This window comes from Phocoena phocoena, chromosome 2, assembly GCF_963924675.1.
Source record: "Phocoena phocoena chromosome 2, mPhoPho1.1, whole genome shotgun sequence".
NCBI classification, from domain to species: Eukaryota; Metazoa; Chordata; class Mammalia; order Artiodactyla; family Phocoenidae; genus Phocoena; species Phocoena phocoena.
The window spans coordinates 97,644,347-97,663,913 of NC_089220.1; the positions used below are offsets into that span (position 1 = coordinate 97,644,347).

The 19,567-nt window shown below is 37.7% G+C and overlaps 1 protein-coding gene across 2 annotated transcripts in view; it reads left to right on the top strand.

The window, feature by feature from the left end:
• UNC13C (unc-13 homolog C) overlaps positions 1-19,567 on the top strand; it is a 597,834-nt gene that overhangs the window by 194,285 nt on the left and 383,982 nt on the right. Inside the window, exons 6-8 of one of the 2 annotated variants that reach the window (XM_065872546.1) lie at positions 11,698-11,776; positions 12,801-12,806; positions 13,954-14,025. In XM_065872546.1, the coding sequence (XP_065728618.1) occupies positions 11,698-11,776; positions 12,801-12,806; positions 13,954-14,025 (157 nt within the window). The remainder of the gene's footprint in view (positions 1-11,697; positions 11,777-12,800; positions 12,807-13,953; positions 14,026-19,567) is intronic. The other variant, XM_065872547.1, reaches the window with a different exon arrangement.

Consider the following 19,567-nt stretch of genomic DNA (forward strand, 5'->3'; position numbering starts at 1 on the left):
AAGAGGCCGCTTGGGCTGTGAAAGTCTGGCAACCACCTAATGGTAGTCTCTGCCTTTAGGTACTACCAATTTTCATTAGTGATTGGAGAGGGATTGTTAAGAAACTAATTTTCATTATTGATAGGAGACGGATTGTTTAAAATTTCAGGGGATTAAATATTTCAGGGCAGCGTATTTCTAAAGAATATTATGATTAAAAGGAATCTGAGGTTTCAGCTTTGAGAAATGTAATTTCTTTGCTATTGTATATTTGATTGTATTTAATGGCCTCTAAGTAAAGCATATTAAGAAGCTGGTATTTCATTAATTTATGAATGATTATATTTTATAAACTATATGTAAATGAATGCTGAGTTTTTCCAGAGAGAGATTACTAAGAAAATTAGCTTTAAACCAAGGAACATTAATACACACAATTTCATATTTACTATAGCTTTGTGCCACAGAAGCCTAGTTCAGGAGCTTAAAAACTAACACCCTAAATCAAGACCCTATGTGGTAAGAATTTTAATTAAAGGGACATTTTTTTCCAAATAATAACAATTGCTTAGTCACGAGAAAATTTGGGGGCTGCATATTTTATTTTCTGTTGTGTAGTATGTGATGTTATGAGTTTAATCTAGTTGCAGATAATGTTATGGGAGGGGTAATAAAAGTTTCTTGTGTAGGGAATTGCAAGCCTTAGAAAATGCTATAATGTCTATCTGATAAACAATCTGTTAAGGAAATGAGCCCTAGAAAGTACATATAATAATTGAGTTGTTAGAAGTTAATCCCTGACACCTGACACTGTCCCCGTAAGACTAACATTGAGAAATTTTCAGGGGAGTGTTTAACAGCTGCATTATAGGTTTTCACTTCTGCAACTCATTGTGTGCTAAAACCTAGGACCATTTGGTTGTTTTGCTATGAAAAATATTTTTAATAATTAGAAATATAGCCTGCAATCCCCATTACTAACAGAATGGTGAATCTTTCACATCCCCTTTCTGTCTCTAAAAACTTAAAAATGACATTAGCTTTTGAAAAATAATGTAAAAATGAATAATGAGGTAGTCAGCATTTCTGAAACAGTGTTTCAAAAGAACAAGGATTTGAAAGGAAAAGCCTGCTTGAAGTACTAAGCAACATTACAGAGTGGTAAGAGATCAATGCCTAGGAAAGGAGAATGTAATTTAGTGGAATACAAAGGCTCTCCTTGGCAATGAGGCCATTTACTCTTTAAAATATCATAGCAGTTTGAATTGGAAATTTTACCAGAGTTCATGAAGTGGAATGAAGGGGCTGAAAAGAAAGTAGTGAAACCACCTCGGTCAAGGCCCTCGTTAAGGAATCCAGAATGACTTCAGCAATCTTTTAGACCATCTCTCTGTCTCCTTTATCTGTCCTCTAATCCATCATATCATGAACAGCACTGCCAGACTGGTCTTCTTAAAACATTGCTTTCATCCTGTTAGCCTCATGGCTGCCTACTCATAGCAAGATGGACATGGCAGTTCTGTTCAGGATGAACTGCAGATAAGGAAGTTAGCAATGAGAAAGTCAACGGAAAGCATTCCAGGTATGATAGGATAACATTCAATTGTGGTGATCCAAATATAAAGAAAGATACAAACAAGAGACAATGTGAGGAAGGAAAAGAAACTGTGATGCATGGAAATGGACAAGGCTTGGTACCTCTTGGATATTAGAAGCAAAGGAGAGGAGGGAAGGGCATTAGTGATGTTCTGGAGTCCTGAGAATTTCTAGCTAGCTGCTGTAAGTTGGGTATCTTGAACAAGAATTTAAATTTTTTTGCAGCTGAGTTTCTATATGCCTAAAATACAAGACTGTTAGAATATATAATTTCGTAGGTGGCTTAAGTTTTTCAACTTGGATTAGCTGTTATTAGGGAGTTTAAGCCTCTGCAGCTGGACAAATGCTGATAGTATAAAAATCCGAGACATCCAAAGGAGACATCCAAAATAATTTGCAGGAAAGATAATTGGTTCTAAAATGGATGTCTTTACTTGAAAGTGCTGACAGGTTTGTGGAAATATTCAAGAACACTTAAAAACTATTTATTGATACCCACTGTACTCCAGGCACTCAGCAAAACAAACATGCTCCTTGCCTACTTCAGTGAAGTCAATTCATATACAAATTTACTGTATGAACTAGAGAAAGAGTAAGAGAATGAAAGCAAGAAAGAGAAAGGAAACCATTTAAAAATGATGGCATCACTAATCATTAGAGAAATGCAAATCAAAACTACAATGAGGTATCACCTCACACCAGTCAGAGTGGCCATCATCCAAAAATTTACAAACAATAAATGCTGGAGACGGTGTGGAGAAAAGGGAACCCTCTTGCACTGTTGGTGGGAATGTAAATTGATAAAGCCATTATGGGGAACAGTATGGAGGTTCCTTAAAAAACTAAAAACAGAACTACCATAGGACCCAGCAATCCCACTACTGGGCATATATCCTGAGAAAACCATAATTCAAAAAGAGTCATGTACCACAATGTTCATTGCAGCTTTATTTACAATAGCCAGGACATGGAAGCAACCTAAGTGCCCATCGACAGATGAGTGGATAAAGAAGATGTGGCACATATATACAATGGAATATTACTCAGCCATAAAAAGAAACGAAATTGAGTTATTTGTAGTGAGGTGGATGGACCTAGAGTCTCTCATACAAAGTGAAGTAACTCAGAAAGAGAAAAATACCATATGCTAACACATACGTGTGGAATCTAAAAAAAAAAAAAAAGGTTCTGAAGAACCTAGGGGCAGGACAGGAATAAAGACACAGAAGTAGAGAATGGACTTGAGGACACGGGGAGGGGGAAGGGTAAGCTGGGACGACGTGAGAATGGCATGGACATACATATGCTACCAAAAGTAAAATAGCTAGTGGGAAGCAGCTGCATAGCACAGGGAGATCAGCTCCGTACTTTGTGACCACCTAGAGGGGTGGGATAGGGAGGGTGGGAGGGAGGGAGACGCGAGAGGGAGGAGATATGGGGATATATGTATATGTATAGCTGATTTACCTTGTTATACAGCAGAAACTAACACGACATTGTAAAACAATTATACTCCAATAAAGATGTTAAAAAAAAAATGATGGCAATTCAACATGCCAGTTCACTATTTTATTGATGTTTGCCCAGAATGAGCAAGAGTTGTTAGATAAGAATATGCTGTACCTGACAAAGTTTCATTTCCCTTTGGCCTCGCAGATGGGAACAGCATTGTCCCACTGCACATAATTAGCTATATTTTTGATACAACCATGGCCTCTAAACTCAAGTCGATTACACTCACCCCTTGCTGTCTGTGGGAGATTGGTTCCAGGGCTCTCACAGTTACCAAAATTTGAAGATGCCTAAGTTCCTTGTATAAAATGGTGTAGTATTTCTGTATAACCTATGTACATCCTCCTGTATACTTTTAATCACCTCTAGATTACTTACAATAGCAAGTAGAATGTAAATGCTATTTAGATAGTTGTAAATGCTATGCAAATAGTGGCTAGCACACAGAAAATTCAATTTTTTCTTTTGGGAACTTTCTGGATTATTTTTTTCCAAATGTTTTCAATCTGCAGTTGATTGAACCTAGGAATGTGGAACTGGTAGATACATAGGCCTGGCTCATCTCACTCTCCACCAAGCAACTAGTGATCACTCCAAGGCAAAAGGAAATGTGGCTGTGCCAGTTTTACTGAGAGACATCATGTTGGTCTATAATGTAGTTCCCTCCACAGAGATCATCAGTGGTAGTTTAGAGGACTAGATGTGATTTTCAGTAAAGACAAATATCCTACTTTATGGCCACAGTTCAGAGAACCCAGGAAGTAATGAAGAGAAGATAGAGGAGTCTGGCATGATTAGTACTAGGGAGAAGCTTTATGCTTTGAATTTTATTTCTGTTTTAAGTCAGGGCTTAGACAATTATTTGAGAGGAAAAGCGGTGTTTTTCAAGATTAGAGCTAACAGGAAAAATGGACTTGGTTGGAGCATCTGTGAGACCTTTGTTCAACATAAAGTTAAATAACTGGGACCAGGATTGTAGATGAGGGTTAGGCAAGGAATAAGCTCAGCCAAGATGCATGCTCCTCAGGGCTGAGGCACTAACCAAAACGAGACCAGCAGAGGAAAGAAGTCTAGACCAAAGCTGAGTCAGAAGAGGAAGTTAATAGCGCTCAAAATACCACATAGAATGCAATCGCAAATTTGTCTTTCTGCCCTTCTGTTTCTTTAATTATTTAAGTAGATAGCTACCCACAAGTGCATGTCTGCCAGAGACTGTTACTAATCTATTCCTCAGTTGGAGGAATGTGACTAGCCATAGGGCAGCAGTGGGCCAGCAAACATTCCATCAACTTTAATAATGTTCCTGTTTACACAAGTCTATGATAAAATAATTGCTACCAATAATGCGTAATCTACTTACACAGGTCTTCTCAATCAGTGCTCCCCACAATACCACTGTGAAGGTAAATTTTGCATTTTCCATATGAGATAATCAAGGTTCATAGCGGTTACAAAATAGTTCCTGGTGGAGTAACTAGGCTCTTACGTTCTTCCAATGACTAAGTCCTTGCCTGCTACCCCACTTCAGTGTGTGGTCCTTACCTTTCTCCCTGGTCCTCTGGCTTCTGTCTTGTTCTTTTTAGGTGTTATTTCAGAGATAATGAAGCAGCGATAATAAAAACCATAGCTTGCTTAATGTCTCATCTCTCCAGTGTCAAGGCCTAGTCACTTGACCTTCCATGTTTCAGTCTTCCTGCTACATGCCAGGGTTGGCTCTAGGGGAGTAGAGAGGAGTAAGATTTATTTCTCATTTTTTGGAAACCTATATTCTAGCAGGGACTTCCATGTAAACAAACAGAATGCGGTTTTACAGGGGTTATGGCAGAAGACTTAGAACAACTGTTCTCCAATGTTTTTCTGCCCCAGTTCAACCAAAAAGTAGGATATCCTTCTCTCAGTAACAAATATTTGATTTTAACCCGCAGCTGTTGAGAAGCCCGACTGAGAAGCGGGAGGCAGGATCCTCCCACTTCTTCCTCCCCTCACTCCCCAGCCCCTTCCACTGGGCATCCTGGTGTTGAGGTCACAGTCAAGTAGAGTTGGTTGAGAGGGGGAGGATGTAATTACATCTACCTTATGGACCGATGAGCATTATGTTCAAGTTTCATTTGAGAGGTCAGTAGGTGTTAGCTTATGCCGCTCAGCAAGGAGGCCAGTACCCGCAGAGGAAATAGCAGAGTAAAAACAGACAAGTAGGGAACAGTGTGATGCCTCCGAGGATCTACAAGGAGTTGAAGATGACTGGAACAAGGAAGTATAGGGAGAAGTCGAAAGAGATGAGACTGGAGGAGACATCGTACCTTACTGGGGTGTGCAGGGGTTTGTTCTTTGTAGGCACTTGTAGGCGTAAGGCATATTGAGTATTGAAAAAAGACATCTTCAAATTTGTGTTCTAGAAAAATCACTCTGTTGGCAATGTAAAAAATGGGCTGGCAGAAATTCTAAGAAATTAGTTAAGATAGGAAAGCCTGGACTAGGACACTGTCAGTGGGAGAGTTCAAGAGGGAGACAGCTGAACTGTTTTATCGATTCTACAATGCACATTTTTATACTTTATAACAAATGGAGATGCATCTTAATAACTGATGGTGTCTTAAAAACATTAGTAGCCAAGCAGCAGTTATAAGAGTTTACAAGCCTGCACGCTTGTAAACTTAGTTGAAAGTGCCCTGGGAAAGTGTAATCATTTTATTGTTATTATTGTTTTGTTGTTATTGCTAGTGGTATGGCTGGACAATTGCAATCTCTTAATACTTCAGTTTAGAAAAGCAATGATGATTGGAGGAAGGATCAGAGTCTCGTTTGTCTCCTTTGATGCTTCTGGTAAGGTTGAGAGCCCACCATCACCGAAATCTGCAGCAGAACTATCTGCTTCAGGGAATTCAAGAGACAGCAGTGGAGCACTGTTTCCCATAATGCCCGATCACTGTTGCTCTTGATGGCTTAAAAGACAGTAATTTGGAAAAAGTCCCAGACAGTGAGAATTCTGGGTTGCAGAGTAATTCTGAAAGGTTGAATTTTGAATGCGAAGTTTAAGGAATAACAGTTCGCTTTGCTTATATTTTCCTTTTCATATATAGAACAATGTGCGTGACATATGACAGAAATCTATGCCATAGACAAAGTCACTTAAAGAGTGCCCTTTCAATTAGTATAAAATTTAAATTCTCATTGCTAAGAAAGCATGGTGTCAAGAGATTAATTTGACTTTTTCACAATGATATATAAAATAATGCTTTATCTTATGATAGATGGTGCCTTAGTTTTGATGAGATAAAGAATCAAAAAATCATTAGGAATTGGTGATTAATTGGCTGTGAGGAATGAGTCATCAATTACACAAACATAAATAACTCATTCGGTGTTGACAGTAATGGAAATCTTTTCCAGAAGGTGAAAAAAAAGGAAAAAAAAATATTAGGATATAACATATCCTAATATGCTGCAGAGGAATATATAAGTATATAATGTATATATGATCATCTATATATAAGTATATAATGTATATATGATCAAAGTATATAATGATCATCAAGAAAAGTGTGTTAAAATGTATGTAAACTAGATCATGTTAAGCAAAAAGAGCAATATAGATCATTGTATGTTTATCATCATTAAGTAATGAAATAAATACAAAGAGTTGTTTTTAAAAGGCTGAGAGTACAGCTGTATTAGAGGAGAGAGAGTTAATATGATTTATTGTTAACCTTTACATTGCCTTAATATTCCATAATGCTAAAAAATGATTAATTATATAGCCCTGCCCAATAAATGCCTTGGAAACATAGAAATAAACAGAAGCACCATAATTGGTTTTTTCAGGCCTGTAGTCTTCAATTAATTTAACAACAACTTTGGATATAAACAGAATCTACCAATTTTCTGATTTCTAATGGAAATCAGCAAGTCTCTGAATATTACCAATTAAACATCAAGCATCCACATGCGGAAGTAGCACATCTTTGTCCCATAATCAGAAAGTACTACTTTCAGGAAACCTGCTTAATTGTTTTCATGCAGTACTCTCCCTGTGCCTTCTCAGAGTTCATTTTCAATCCGTAGAGACTCCGTATGTTATCAGATCAATTTTGGATTAAAAATAATTACTATGTACTTAGTAAAAATCAGCTTTACCTCTTCTGCCTGTGTATCAGATTTCTTAAAAATTACAGAATACTGTATATCTCTTTTAGACAATATGTGTTTTTTTCTGTAACAAGATAATTAATCCAAGTCAAGGTATATAGCCATATACTTTTATACTGAGATGTTATTAAACTCAGTAAACTTCTTTTAGTATAATTATGCAACGAACTAAGGAATAAAACCATGAAAAACATGAAGACTTTTTAATACGACAAATGTTGGATTAGAACACATCTCAGTTTAGCCTGTAAAATTATATCCATTGTCAATTATATGTGATCATTGACGCTCCAGATATTTCTGTAGATCTCCTGATACTTTTATCTCATTTGTAACTCCTGTAGTCTAAAGATCTCCTTTTTCCTTGGGAGAACACTCGAATAGCTGGAGAGGAACCACTTGGGAAGGATTGGGACTATCTTATACAGTAATACAGTGTTTCTAATTCGAAGACAATACCCTTAGAATACATTTTTAAAATTCACATACTAGCAGCACCTTTACTAGGACAGGCCTCTGATTTCCTCCTACCAAAAAAAAAAAAGTATATTCGTTATTAAGAACATGAGGTTTGAGGCAAGACGCTCCTGCAACAGAAATCAAGCTCTGCCAGATATTTCTAGGCCTGGGCAAATTGTTCAGTTTACGGTTTATTAAAGGCAAAATGGGATTAATGGGAAACCTCAACTCATATTATTGTTGTAAATGTGGAATAATGTAATCATACAAGCAGTAGAGTGTGGTGAGACAAATCCTGGCAGTGCTAACTCTGACTTAGATAATGGCCTCTGGGATGATTCTGAACTATGCTATGCTTCCATTTCCTCACTTACAAAATGAGAGACATACTTGTAGTTATACCTTATTGGATTTTTTGAGAATAAAATGAGGTAATGCTTGTAAAGACTGGCTATGATGGATAGCATTCTCTCTGGCTCCTGGTAAGCGCCACATAAATATTAGCTAGTATTAGCTAGTTTGCTTGCTACAGTTAAAGATGGCTTAATCCAATCAGCTATACCAGAAAGGGTTGAAATCAAACAGCTTCTTCCCTAGAATTAGACTTCCCTTCAGAATTACTTGTCTGCTGTTGCCTGTGTTGATGACTCCCTGTGACCTCCAGATCATCAAGCCTGGCTCATTTCTTTAACGGATATCCATGAACTTGACCTCTTGCCTATAAGGCAATAATTTACTTACCTACTGTTCTTTCCAGGCTTCACCATTTTTTTGTTATCTAATCGCTCCCAGATCTCTCCTGGTTAGGAAGTCTCTCAGTAAATATTACAAAGATATTTGTGTAGAGCACAGTATTCATCAAGCACTTCTCTGTTCATGAGGTGAGGCTATTAGGGCAGGGTTTTTTTTTGTTTGTTTTTTAAGATGCATGTTTGAAATAAAATTTTATTATTACTTGATGGATAAGCTCATTAAAGTATACATTTATACAAACTTCTTATAGTAATGATGAAAATGTAAAATTATAAGGAAACACAACCTGATAAAGAACATTTTGGGGACTATCTGTGAAGGTTAAGAGAACATTTTTATTGCATTGCAATTTAAAAATATAGGTTTAATGAAAGTAAGTGACAAACTCAGAGGGGACAGAGATGAATTTTGGATCCATGTCTTCTAACTTGGGTTCAAGTTCGGCCTGGGTTCTTGGATCTCTCTGTTCTGACGAGAGAAGCATAAGGGTGAAGTGTGAGGTTCAAGGACATATATATGTGTAATTGATTCCTGAATTTGTGAAAATACGAGGTTGCTCAAAATTCTAGGCTGGCTTGGGAAGTTAAGTTCCACAAGAAGGAAAACATAAAGAAAATAAATAATTTGTTATTGATAGGAAGAAAACACATAACTCATTTATATAACACTTGGCAGTTTATAAATAATTTTCTCAACCATTATCACAATTGAATGTGTTTCTTTACAAAGTTATTAAAGTAACTTCAGAACACTTGGAGGCACTTAGTATGGTTGCTATGTAATGTGATGGAAAGACATTTATTGAGGTACATTTTATGCCATTATTATCCTGTTCACAGAGGAGAGAAAGTAGAAACTGCTTGGAATCAGAGCCTTAGACTGGAGCAAATGAAACTGGAAAAATCCTTTTAGGAACCCGCTCACATAATCCTTTTCCCATATATTTGATGTTTGGGATGTGGGAGGGTCAAGGCAGGGAGAAGGCAAGAATACGGAAATAGGATAGGAGGGAAGCAAGACGTCACACTGAGAAAGCAGTAGTCTTTCTGAAGGTGAGTGTTGCAAAGAAAAAAAAATATTCACTGCCCTTTCCTCCTCCTATACTCTGCAGTTTCTTGCAGTTCATAAGGAGATGCTGCCAATGATTCTTTTGTGATTGCAGTTCTTCATCTCTGACTGTCACCGTGACTATCACAGCCCTTAACCTACAGTGTCAATTGGCATTATTCTAGAAAACGGTGGAAGCTGTATTAACTCCTTTTTCACAGGTTCAGTGGTGGACTACTTAAGTGTCATCTTCCCCTACCACACACTGTCTCCCCTCCCATCTTTTATTCCTTCCCCCTCTTCTTTCTTTGCTCTTCCTTGATCTCTGCCCCACAATTACTCTTGTCCTGTATTCTATGATCTACAGGTAACTTTTAGTTCAGGTGTGTGACCTTAAGTATGTTCTGTTCGTCACTGACATCCTTCTTACCCGTGTTCAGTGGTTTTAATATTTCACATTTATTACTGCATTTGGTCCTCATTTTCAGACATGTAGTTTATGGCATTATTACTATTTATTACCATCTTATCTTTATTAATATTTTGCTTTTAATATTTTGTATGAGTTGTGTGATGCACCTTTGTAATTTGTCCAAGATCACCAAATTGGTACAACTGGAAGTATTTGAGTTAAGACTGTGGCTTCTAAGAGAGATCCAATAAGACAAAGGTTTCCCTTTGTTAAATTAAGCAGCAGAAATGAAGAAACAATCTCTGTGTCAGTGACAACTGGACAGTAAAATGCTGATAACCTGTTTTTGGCTGTTGTAGCCTATTCCAGTGGCAGAGCTGCCCACCTAAACCCAGCAGTATGAATTGTGGTGTTTCTGGTGCAGAAGCTGACTCTCAGCTAGAGGTTAGCAGGGGTTTTGCAGTTCAAGTGAGTGGAAGTAGTAGCTGTCATCAATGACGTTAGCACCTTTTTGGTTGTATAAAAAGACTAGCTTTAATGCAATAAAAAATCAAATTCAGGGCTTCCCTGGTGGCGCAGTGGTTGAGAGTCTGCCTGCCGATGCAGGGGACACGGGTTCGTGCTCCGGTCTGGGGAGGATCCCACATGCCGTGGAGCGGCTGGGCCCGTGAGCCATGGCCGCTGAGCCTGTGCGTCCGGAGCCTGTGCTCCGCAACAGGAGAGGCTACAACGATGAGAGGCCCGCGTACCGCAAAAAAAAAAAACAAAAAAAACTCCAATTCATTCTATTAAACTTATTTTAATAAGTATTAATATTTTAAAATTAGTTTAAATTGCAAAGACGGCACATGCTTCTTATAAAAACATTGGACATTAACAGATTTATAACATAAGGAGAGTCTTCTCTTTTTCTATCACCCAGTTTCTCTCACTCAACAGAGGTAACTACGGTTTACCAATTTGGTGAATATATTTCTAGAAATTTTCTGTGTATATATAAATGCACATAGAAATGTGGGACCATACGAAACATAATAATTGTATACAAACTTGCTTTCTGAACATACTGTAAGTATTTTTTCGTATATACACGTATATATTTACCTTATTCACCTTAACGATTGCATCCTTCCCCTTGTATAATATACTGTAATTCATTTAATCAGTATACTGTTGTTGAATATTCAGGTGACCTAGCTTTTGTTGTTACCACAAAAAAAAAAGTTGTAGTGAACATCCATGTATAACAAATTATTATAATCTTGTGCATTTATCTTTAGATACTTCAGATAAGTGGAAATTCTGGTATTGGAGTAATCACTAATATTTTAGATGTGTCTGTAAATCCTTGAGATGCCACTTTAGAGTTCAATCTGTGAAGATGCAATATACACAAAACATAGTATCTTTACAATAAAAGTAATTTTTTTTTTTACCATTGCAGACAGACCAAACTTTCAGCAGAACTTGTTTGGTTCTGTTTCTTCCTGGAGGTACAAAGTTCCATATACCTAACAGCTTCAGTTGTCCTCTCTGTGGTACAGTAAAACAATGTGTCAAATCAGGCCATCTATAAAGTGTCAAAGTATGGAACTATCTAAGAAGGCAAGAGATCACTCTGTGTGGTAGTGTCCTTTTTGGGCAAGGTCCTTGAGTCTTGGATCTTTGCTGCTGTCTGAACCAGCATGATAATCCTTTAACCTTTTTTCACAGTCTTTTTACTACAAAGAGTGGAATTTTTCTTATAAAGAGTCAGTTAACCATTAAAATCATTCCTTTGTCCCCTCTTTCAGAGCCGGTTGGGGACTTTATGGTATTGATAGTATGCCAGATCTCCGAAGGAAAAAAACTCTGCCTATTGTACGAGATGTGGTGAGTCACTCCTGTTTAATTCATTTTGACTGCATACATTGTCTTTATCTTTATTAGATGTCATACTGTCCTTCTCATTAAATGCCTAGCCTGTAAATATTTCACAGAATAAAACACAGGAGAAGCTGGATGCTGGCAAGTGTTATATTTATTATTTCTTTAAAATCTATTGGATGGAGGAAATAACTCTAACCTTTTGACAGCTTTTAATATTAGTTGAAATTACAAATTGAGTTAAAATGGCCCTATAATTGAGCAGAAAGAAGTCACACAGTATGCAAAGTGGGCTGCTGCACCTGGGCTTTGGTGACCACAAGTTTACTTTGCAGTTGAAGGCTGTATTTGACAGTCTTCATCTTAACCCAGTAAACTTTATGCTTTATGAAGCATGCAGATAATATTAATCAGTTCCTTATTCTCATATATTAAGATCAAGTCTAGCCAAATTAATAAGCTGTTCCACTCTCCAAAGAAAACCATGGCTTCCAAGTCATTAAAACCTTTATTAGCCCTGAACATAACTCTGAATGACAAACTCTCCTATAGGAAATATGCTGGGGACTGCTTAGAGATGCAAAGAATTGATAATAGTCTGTATTAAATTCTAAAAACAAATAGCCCATCAACATGAAAAAGAAATGTTTTCTGTCATTCACAATGTTTTCCTGGAGGCTTATTCTTAATAGTTTATTATATGAAAATATATTTTCCTTCAGAGACACTGAAGTTTTCCTTTTAGCAACAACGTGCACAATTTCTTGATACCAGTAATTTTCAATTTTGCTATGATAACCTTCATCTGAAGGTCATCACTTTAGTTTCAAATTAGGAAAGGCAAAATCTTGCCTGGAAAAATCTTATGCTGGAAAGCATGATACGTCTGTACAATTAACTCAGATTCCTGCCATTACAGTGTGACATTGTTTTTAAGTGTTAGGCTTATTTAACATTATTACACTCTTTTCTCACCTGTCATATGTCTAATTATTTATATTTTGTTTTCTCTGTCACTTGGACACTTCAGGCCATGGTAAGTGACTTTCATTTTACTTAATTAATACTTGGCAATCTTCTCAAATGTACACGGCTCGTATTCATGGGATCAAAGAGAGCAAGATGGGGAAATGAAAAGAGACGTATTAGAATAAGAAGTTTGGGTTCTCCAAGGTTTAACATCCAGTTCAATTCTGAAAGACAGACCAATTTACATAAACAACAGGTACAAATACAGGTTAAAATAAAATAAAAACATAATTTTAGGGACAGTAGTTGTCCGAGATGGAAGATCATCTTTAGAGGTAAGTCCTGTATAAGTTTACGTGGTAGGAGTGGAGATGGTAGGAGTTTACAAGTGAGGAGTGAGTCATCTGCTCACTTAGGACTGTACTGAACCTAACTGGGCACAATGGCTTTGTAGCTCCAAGGAGATATATTTCTGACCAGATCTTTTATTCCACTATGACTTCCCTTTGTTCCTAACGGGAGAGAAGATTTAATATTCCCACATAGAACTCCTGATTTCCAGAGTTCTCTATAGCACCATCGAGTATATTATATTGTATATGTTTCAGGTGGGAGCAGCATAATGGTTCTATTTTACAGGGGAAACTAAAGGGATGTGACTCTTATTTAAAATCACCTAAGTTACCAACATTGAGTGAAGCAAACAAGTCTAATGATGATTCTCAGTTGGTAAAATGGACCCTTGGAAGAAAATATTCTGGCCAGATATGGAAGCATATTTCAGGGAACTGTGGACAACTCAAGAATCATCTAGTACCAGTCGTGATTCAGGGCTATCAGACAGATCAGCTGGCTCTGTATCAATGGTTATGTTTTATGAAGGAATGTGATTATGATTGTCTTGGGGAAAAACAATGTCTTAGGAGCCTCTTGCTAGCCTAGAAACCTTGGGCTGCAAGCCTGCTTTGCTGGGCCTCAGTTTTATCATCTGTAAAATGTAGAGGCTAGGTTTGATGATCTAAAGGGACTTTTTCAGCTTTAGTGTCCTATGATTCCGCATTCTGGATGACCTGGCTGACTGCTGAAAATGGTAGGTCCCTATTGACTAAAGTGTGAATAGTGATAGTCTGTACTTTTACACTTTCACCTTCTGCTGAGTAATAGGTACATAGCAGTCTCCTCATAATTCTGTGTTTTTTTGGTTTTATTTTAAGACCCTGGCTGCCCGGAAATCTGGACTCTCCCTGGCTATGGTGATTAGGACATCTCTAAATAATGAGGAATTGGTAGGTGCAGAGTCAGTTACTAACTATGCATTGGTCATGGTCTGGGGAAAAGCATTCTGCCTGGGCTGCTTGTTTGCTATGTTCATTCCAGAGTTCTAGGGATCACTGGGAACATGGGGAAAGTCTGACCCTAAACAAAGTTTCTCAGGGCCTCAGCCGCACGATCGTACAAATTATCCTGTGCTGCTCAAGCGTGCACGCACCTTCCCATCTTTACAAATGTGATTGCATCCTAACACAGTTGGTCACTGTCCACCTAAAAAAATCCTGCTAAGTTTTTACATAGTTCACGTTTTGCTTCCTTTTGGAGGCTTTCCCAAACACCCTCCTCCCCTTCTGGCTCAATTATTAGTTTCTTCCACTGGGCTTTTCTAGCATTTAATCATGACCTCCATAGTATAGTATGGTACAGCATGGTTAAGAGTGAAGCCTGCTTGGGGTGAGTCCCATCTGTGCCACTAAATTAGCATTGTTATGTCTGGTAAGTTATGTAACTTCTCTGAGCCTGAGTTCTTTCATGTGTATAGTGAGGTGATAATAATACAGAAGATTAAGGGAGTGGATGAATATTTAACCTGCTTACACAGCCTAGGGTACAGTAAACAATAAATACAAGCTGGTATTCTTATTATTTTTGTTACTACAGTTTGATTATTTTGCATAAGCCTTTCCTTTTAGACTCCATGAAGGTAGCACTATATCCTGTTTGTCGTTCTTGTTAAATATTTTCATCCCTATTGCTTAGTACACTGTCTGACATAAGATAGAAGCTTTGTCAATTCTTGTTGAATGAAAGAACCAGCATGGTTAGAAGGTACAAGTAGGTCAGGGATTCTTGAATTTGGTTCATTAGAATCACCTGGGGGAGCTTTAAACCATACTTATGTCTGAGTCTCACTCCCCTGATTCTGATTTCATTGGCTTCGAGTATAGCTTGGATAGAAGAGGTTTGTTTTGTTTTGTTTAAACTTCCAGGTGATTCCAATGAGCAGTGGGTGTTGTGCCATGGTAACTGCATCCTGCACAGCCACTCTGCTGGGGCTTTTTAAAAAATAATTAATTAATTAATTTTTATGGCTGCATCGGGTCTTAGTTGCCGCCCTTGGGATCTTCTTTGAGGCACGCAGGATCTTTTCGTTGTGGTGCATGGGCTTCTCTCTAGTTGTGGTGTTTGGGTTTTCTCTTCTCTAGTTGTGGCACGCAGGCTCTAGAGCATGTGGGTTCTGTAGTTGTGGCACGCGGGCTTAGTTGCCCTGCGGCCTGTGGGATCTTAGTTCCCTGAGCAGGGATCGAACTTGTGTCCCCTGCATTGCAAGACAGATTCTTTACCACTGGACCACCAGGAAAGTCCCTCTGCTGGGGCTTTTATCCAAGACAATTTATCTGTGCCCTCCTTTATTGCAACTATGTACTCTACCTCCCCCAATTTTAGAGACTTTGTCATTTTTAGAGAATAAAAATGTGGCCACTATTATTACTTGTTTTAAATTTCTATACACTTGCCATTTAAACACCATTATTTATATTTTTCATTCTCTTCTTCCTGTCATTGTCATTTTCCACCCAAAGCCAACCTTTCCTAGGTGTCTATCAGCAAGCCGCCCTCCCCAACCCAGTCACCCCTTAAGTACTACATCAGCAATAGTACATGTCCCTTTGGATATCTGGGTGCTACAGCAAGTTCAGAACATTTTTTATTGTGCCATAGGATTTTTAAAATATGGCTGCTTTCCCGGGGGCTTATTCTTATCTGCTGGGTTTATGACGCCATGTAATATTTTCACTATAGTTTGGGTACGAAAGAAAGTAAACATTCTCTGGTATATGAGAAAGCTTCATATTGCTTGCTGAATCTCAAAGTATCCAGTGTTTTGCTTTTGAGGAAATAATCAAGGAAATAATCAAGATGGAAGGTTTTTATTGATAGACTCCTAGACTGTTCCTTTCTTATATTTTAGAATTTGCTATTTGGTTTAATGCACAAATACTCATTCCTATGAAAAGTGAAGAGGAAAGCGACAGATATTAGAGGAATGCTGCTACATTTTCTGAGGCTCTGACAGAGACCGCACCCTCACTTCATAGTTAAATTAGCTATTGATCTACTGTTCCTTTACTTAAACATATCATTTTGCTTCTTTAGTTTCAGAAGACCTATGTAGAAGATATTTCTGTGTGGGTGTTGAGTGGATGAACAGAGTCCATCATCAGCTCCCTCTAAAACTCATAGAGCCCGTAGCCCTGGGGCCCATGTCTCAAAAAGCAAATGAAATATGACTTCTGTACAACAGGCATATTAAATGCCACTCTTGACAAGCTGTCACATTAAGTCATTACATGGGCAACTAACATAAATGCTGGAGCAAATACTTTCCACTTCCCAGTTTGTGAGTCCCAGGCACCCTCAATGTGAAGCATGAAATATTTGCCTTTACATGAAGAAAAAAGGCTTGGCCATGTGGAAAATGGTAGCCCTTCTATTTGAATTAAAGAGATGTGCGGTAAAAAGCTCAGTCATCTCTTCCAAGGAAGGAAAGGGCTATAAAGTCTGATGCAAGATGACAGTGGGTCAGCCAGCACCACCTCCACTGACACACTGTTGGCGGTGGGCAAAGTATTGCCAGGCGCCCCGTCCATCACCAATTCCCGGTCACCACAGGGAGCTACTGGGACTGATTGGGAATCTCCGTCTAATCAGCCCTTAAGTACTACAGCTTTGAAATATTCCCATCTGGTTTAATAGCACCAGACAGGATAACAATCTAGTATCCATATACCACAACAATAATCCGCCTGGCACTACACTGCCCAGCTTTGCACTTGCTTTCTCAGTGGTAGTTTCCTAGGTTTAGAGCCAAGAGTAGCACAGTCACAGTAAATCCATTCACTGTTTCCACAAATATTAATTGACTGTCTTCTGTATTTCAGGCATTGTTTCAGATTTTGGAAATAAGGCAGAGAACAACTCATTTAAAAATCCCTGCTGTCATGATGCTTATAGTGAGAGAGGAGCTGAGATACCCTGTTCTGTACCCACTGTTGCTATAGTTCATAATGGAAGCTTTTGGTAGGCAGGGGTATTTAGACTAAGACAGGCTTTAGAGGATGGTTATGAGAAACTCAGGTAGAGTGAGGAATCCAGATCACCAAGGCTAAAAGAGATTCTAGAACACTGTTTGTTCTATCTGGGTTGATGTCCATGTTTAGGAGGCTGGCCTAAGGGCAGGCTTATAGGGAGTGTCAATTCTCATAAAGGGTTGATTTGTCTAGGAGGATAGAGGTCCTTCTTCCAATAACAGGATTCAGGCCAAAGAAAAGACACTGGCAAGAATGAGGTGTGGGGATAAACAGGATATCAGAGCTGGGTCCTATTCCTGGCATGACCTAGAAAGAAACATGGAAGGAGGAAGCAGGTCAGAACACCTGTCTGGTGCCTGGGGTTCAATCTGGAAGTTGCAGGCTCAGTTCACCCAGGGATTCCGGACTCCCGCTCAGGAACAGGAATCCTTTCATACCACGTGAACAAGTATTGAAGTGATATGGCCTGAATTTGAATCTCAGCTCCACCTCTTAGTACCTTTGAGAACTCATTTCTTACCAATATGCTTTGTCTCCCTTGAGACTTGTTTATCTCATCGTTAAATTAATGTAATAATACTTCTCTCACAATGAGAGAGAATTAAAGAAATGTCTTGCCAGGCACAGCAGTGGCAGTCAGGGCAGTGGAACAGGGGCTTAGGATGAAGTATCCAGAGTACCTGCTAAGCCCAGTGCCTCCATGTCACCTTTGCAACTGAGGGGCAGATTGCAGGGAGTACTGATAGGGGAGTCATCAGCAATGACACCAAATATACAGATTATCTCTTGTTTAAAGTAGTATTGCTATTGGGGCTGCTGCTTTCCTTCTTCAAGAGAAGGAAATCATGGTCCTTGGCTTGAGAAAAATGTTGGTCCAAGTCCACCATTTACTAGCTGAGGGAATTTACGCAAGTTACTGAAATTTTCTTGGCCTCAGTTTTCTCATATGTTTGCTAATTATGTAAGATTTTTGCACCTATATTCATTAGTAAAATGGCCTATGGTTTACCATGTCTTTGAACAATTGTGGCATCAAGAATAAACGAATTTTATAAAATAAGTAGGGAAGCTTTCCTTTTCCACTTTTCTGGGGTGGTATGCATAAAGTAAGTGTTGCTAACCTTGAAAGACTGACAAAACTTGCCTCTAAAACCGTCTTGTACGTTTTTTTGTTTTTGATTTTTTAGGGTGGTTATATGACTGCTAAATCAATTTATGTAGTACAACAATTCTATCCATGTTATTTAAACATTTGTTCTTGAGTCAGTTTTAATCATTTATATTTTTTCCAGGAAGTTATCCTTTTTTCTAAATTTGCAAACTTAATACCATCAAATTGTTCATATAATTGTATCATTTATAAAAGCTTGTGCTGTTTTCATCTTATTTATTTGTATCTTTTCCTCTCTTTTATAGAGTCAGTACTGCAAGAGATTCTCTGGCATTTCTTTTGTTGACTCCATATTTTGTTTCTTTGTTTTATATTTCATTTCTTTCTGCTCTTACTCATCTTTTACTTTTTATATTTTCCCTGAAGCTGTTTTTCTAACTTACTAAGTTGAATATGTAGTCTGTTAATTTTTATTGTTGCTATTAACTAGTGCATACACACAAAATAATATCTACAACATAAATGAAGGGAGTAAATAATAGTACAAACACCTTATATCCATCATTCAGCTTTAAAAAGAGAATATTTCCATCCCTTGTGTATTCCTTCTTCATTTTCTTCCTCCTTCTAAACTTCAGAGATTTCGTGTCTATCATTTTGTTGCTTCTGTTTATATTTTTACCACACTTGAATAACCTACTTTTCTTTTTGTCTTTTCTACCAAATGCATTTTAAACTATTCATTTTCCTCTCAGCACACTTTAGCTGCATCATACAAGTTTTGATATATAGTGCTTTTATTGTTGTTGAGATAGAATTATTTCCTAAATTGTCCAGTGATTAATATTTTGACTCATCAGTTATTTAGAAAGTATATTCATTAATCTTCCAAAGATAAGGGCTTTATTTTTGTTACTGTATCGTGTTCAGAGGACGTGGACTGTATTTTCAGTCTTTAGTATTTAATTGAAAATTGCTTTATGGCTTAGTACATGATCAGCACTGTAGATATCCCATATGAGCCTTTTCTGTTCAGTACATAAGTTTTGGGACTTCTATATCCCTGATAAATTGTTTCTTTCAACTTTTGGTAGCAATCCTGTTAATTTCTTGCATGTTTTTTCCTTAAACATATTCTATGTGATATTAATACAGCTCACTGAAGTAATTAGGTTAATATCTTCCTTGATAGAACCTTTTCTGGCCCTTCCTTTAAATCTTAATGTGTTTTATGCATATCTCATAAAAACAGATAGCTTAGTTTTAAAATTCAATCTCAGAATTTGTCTTTTTATGGTTGGCTTCAGTTTACATTTATTATAATAAATTTGAGCTTAGTTCTCTTATTTTTTA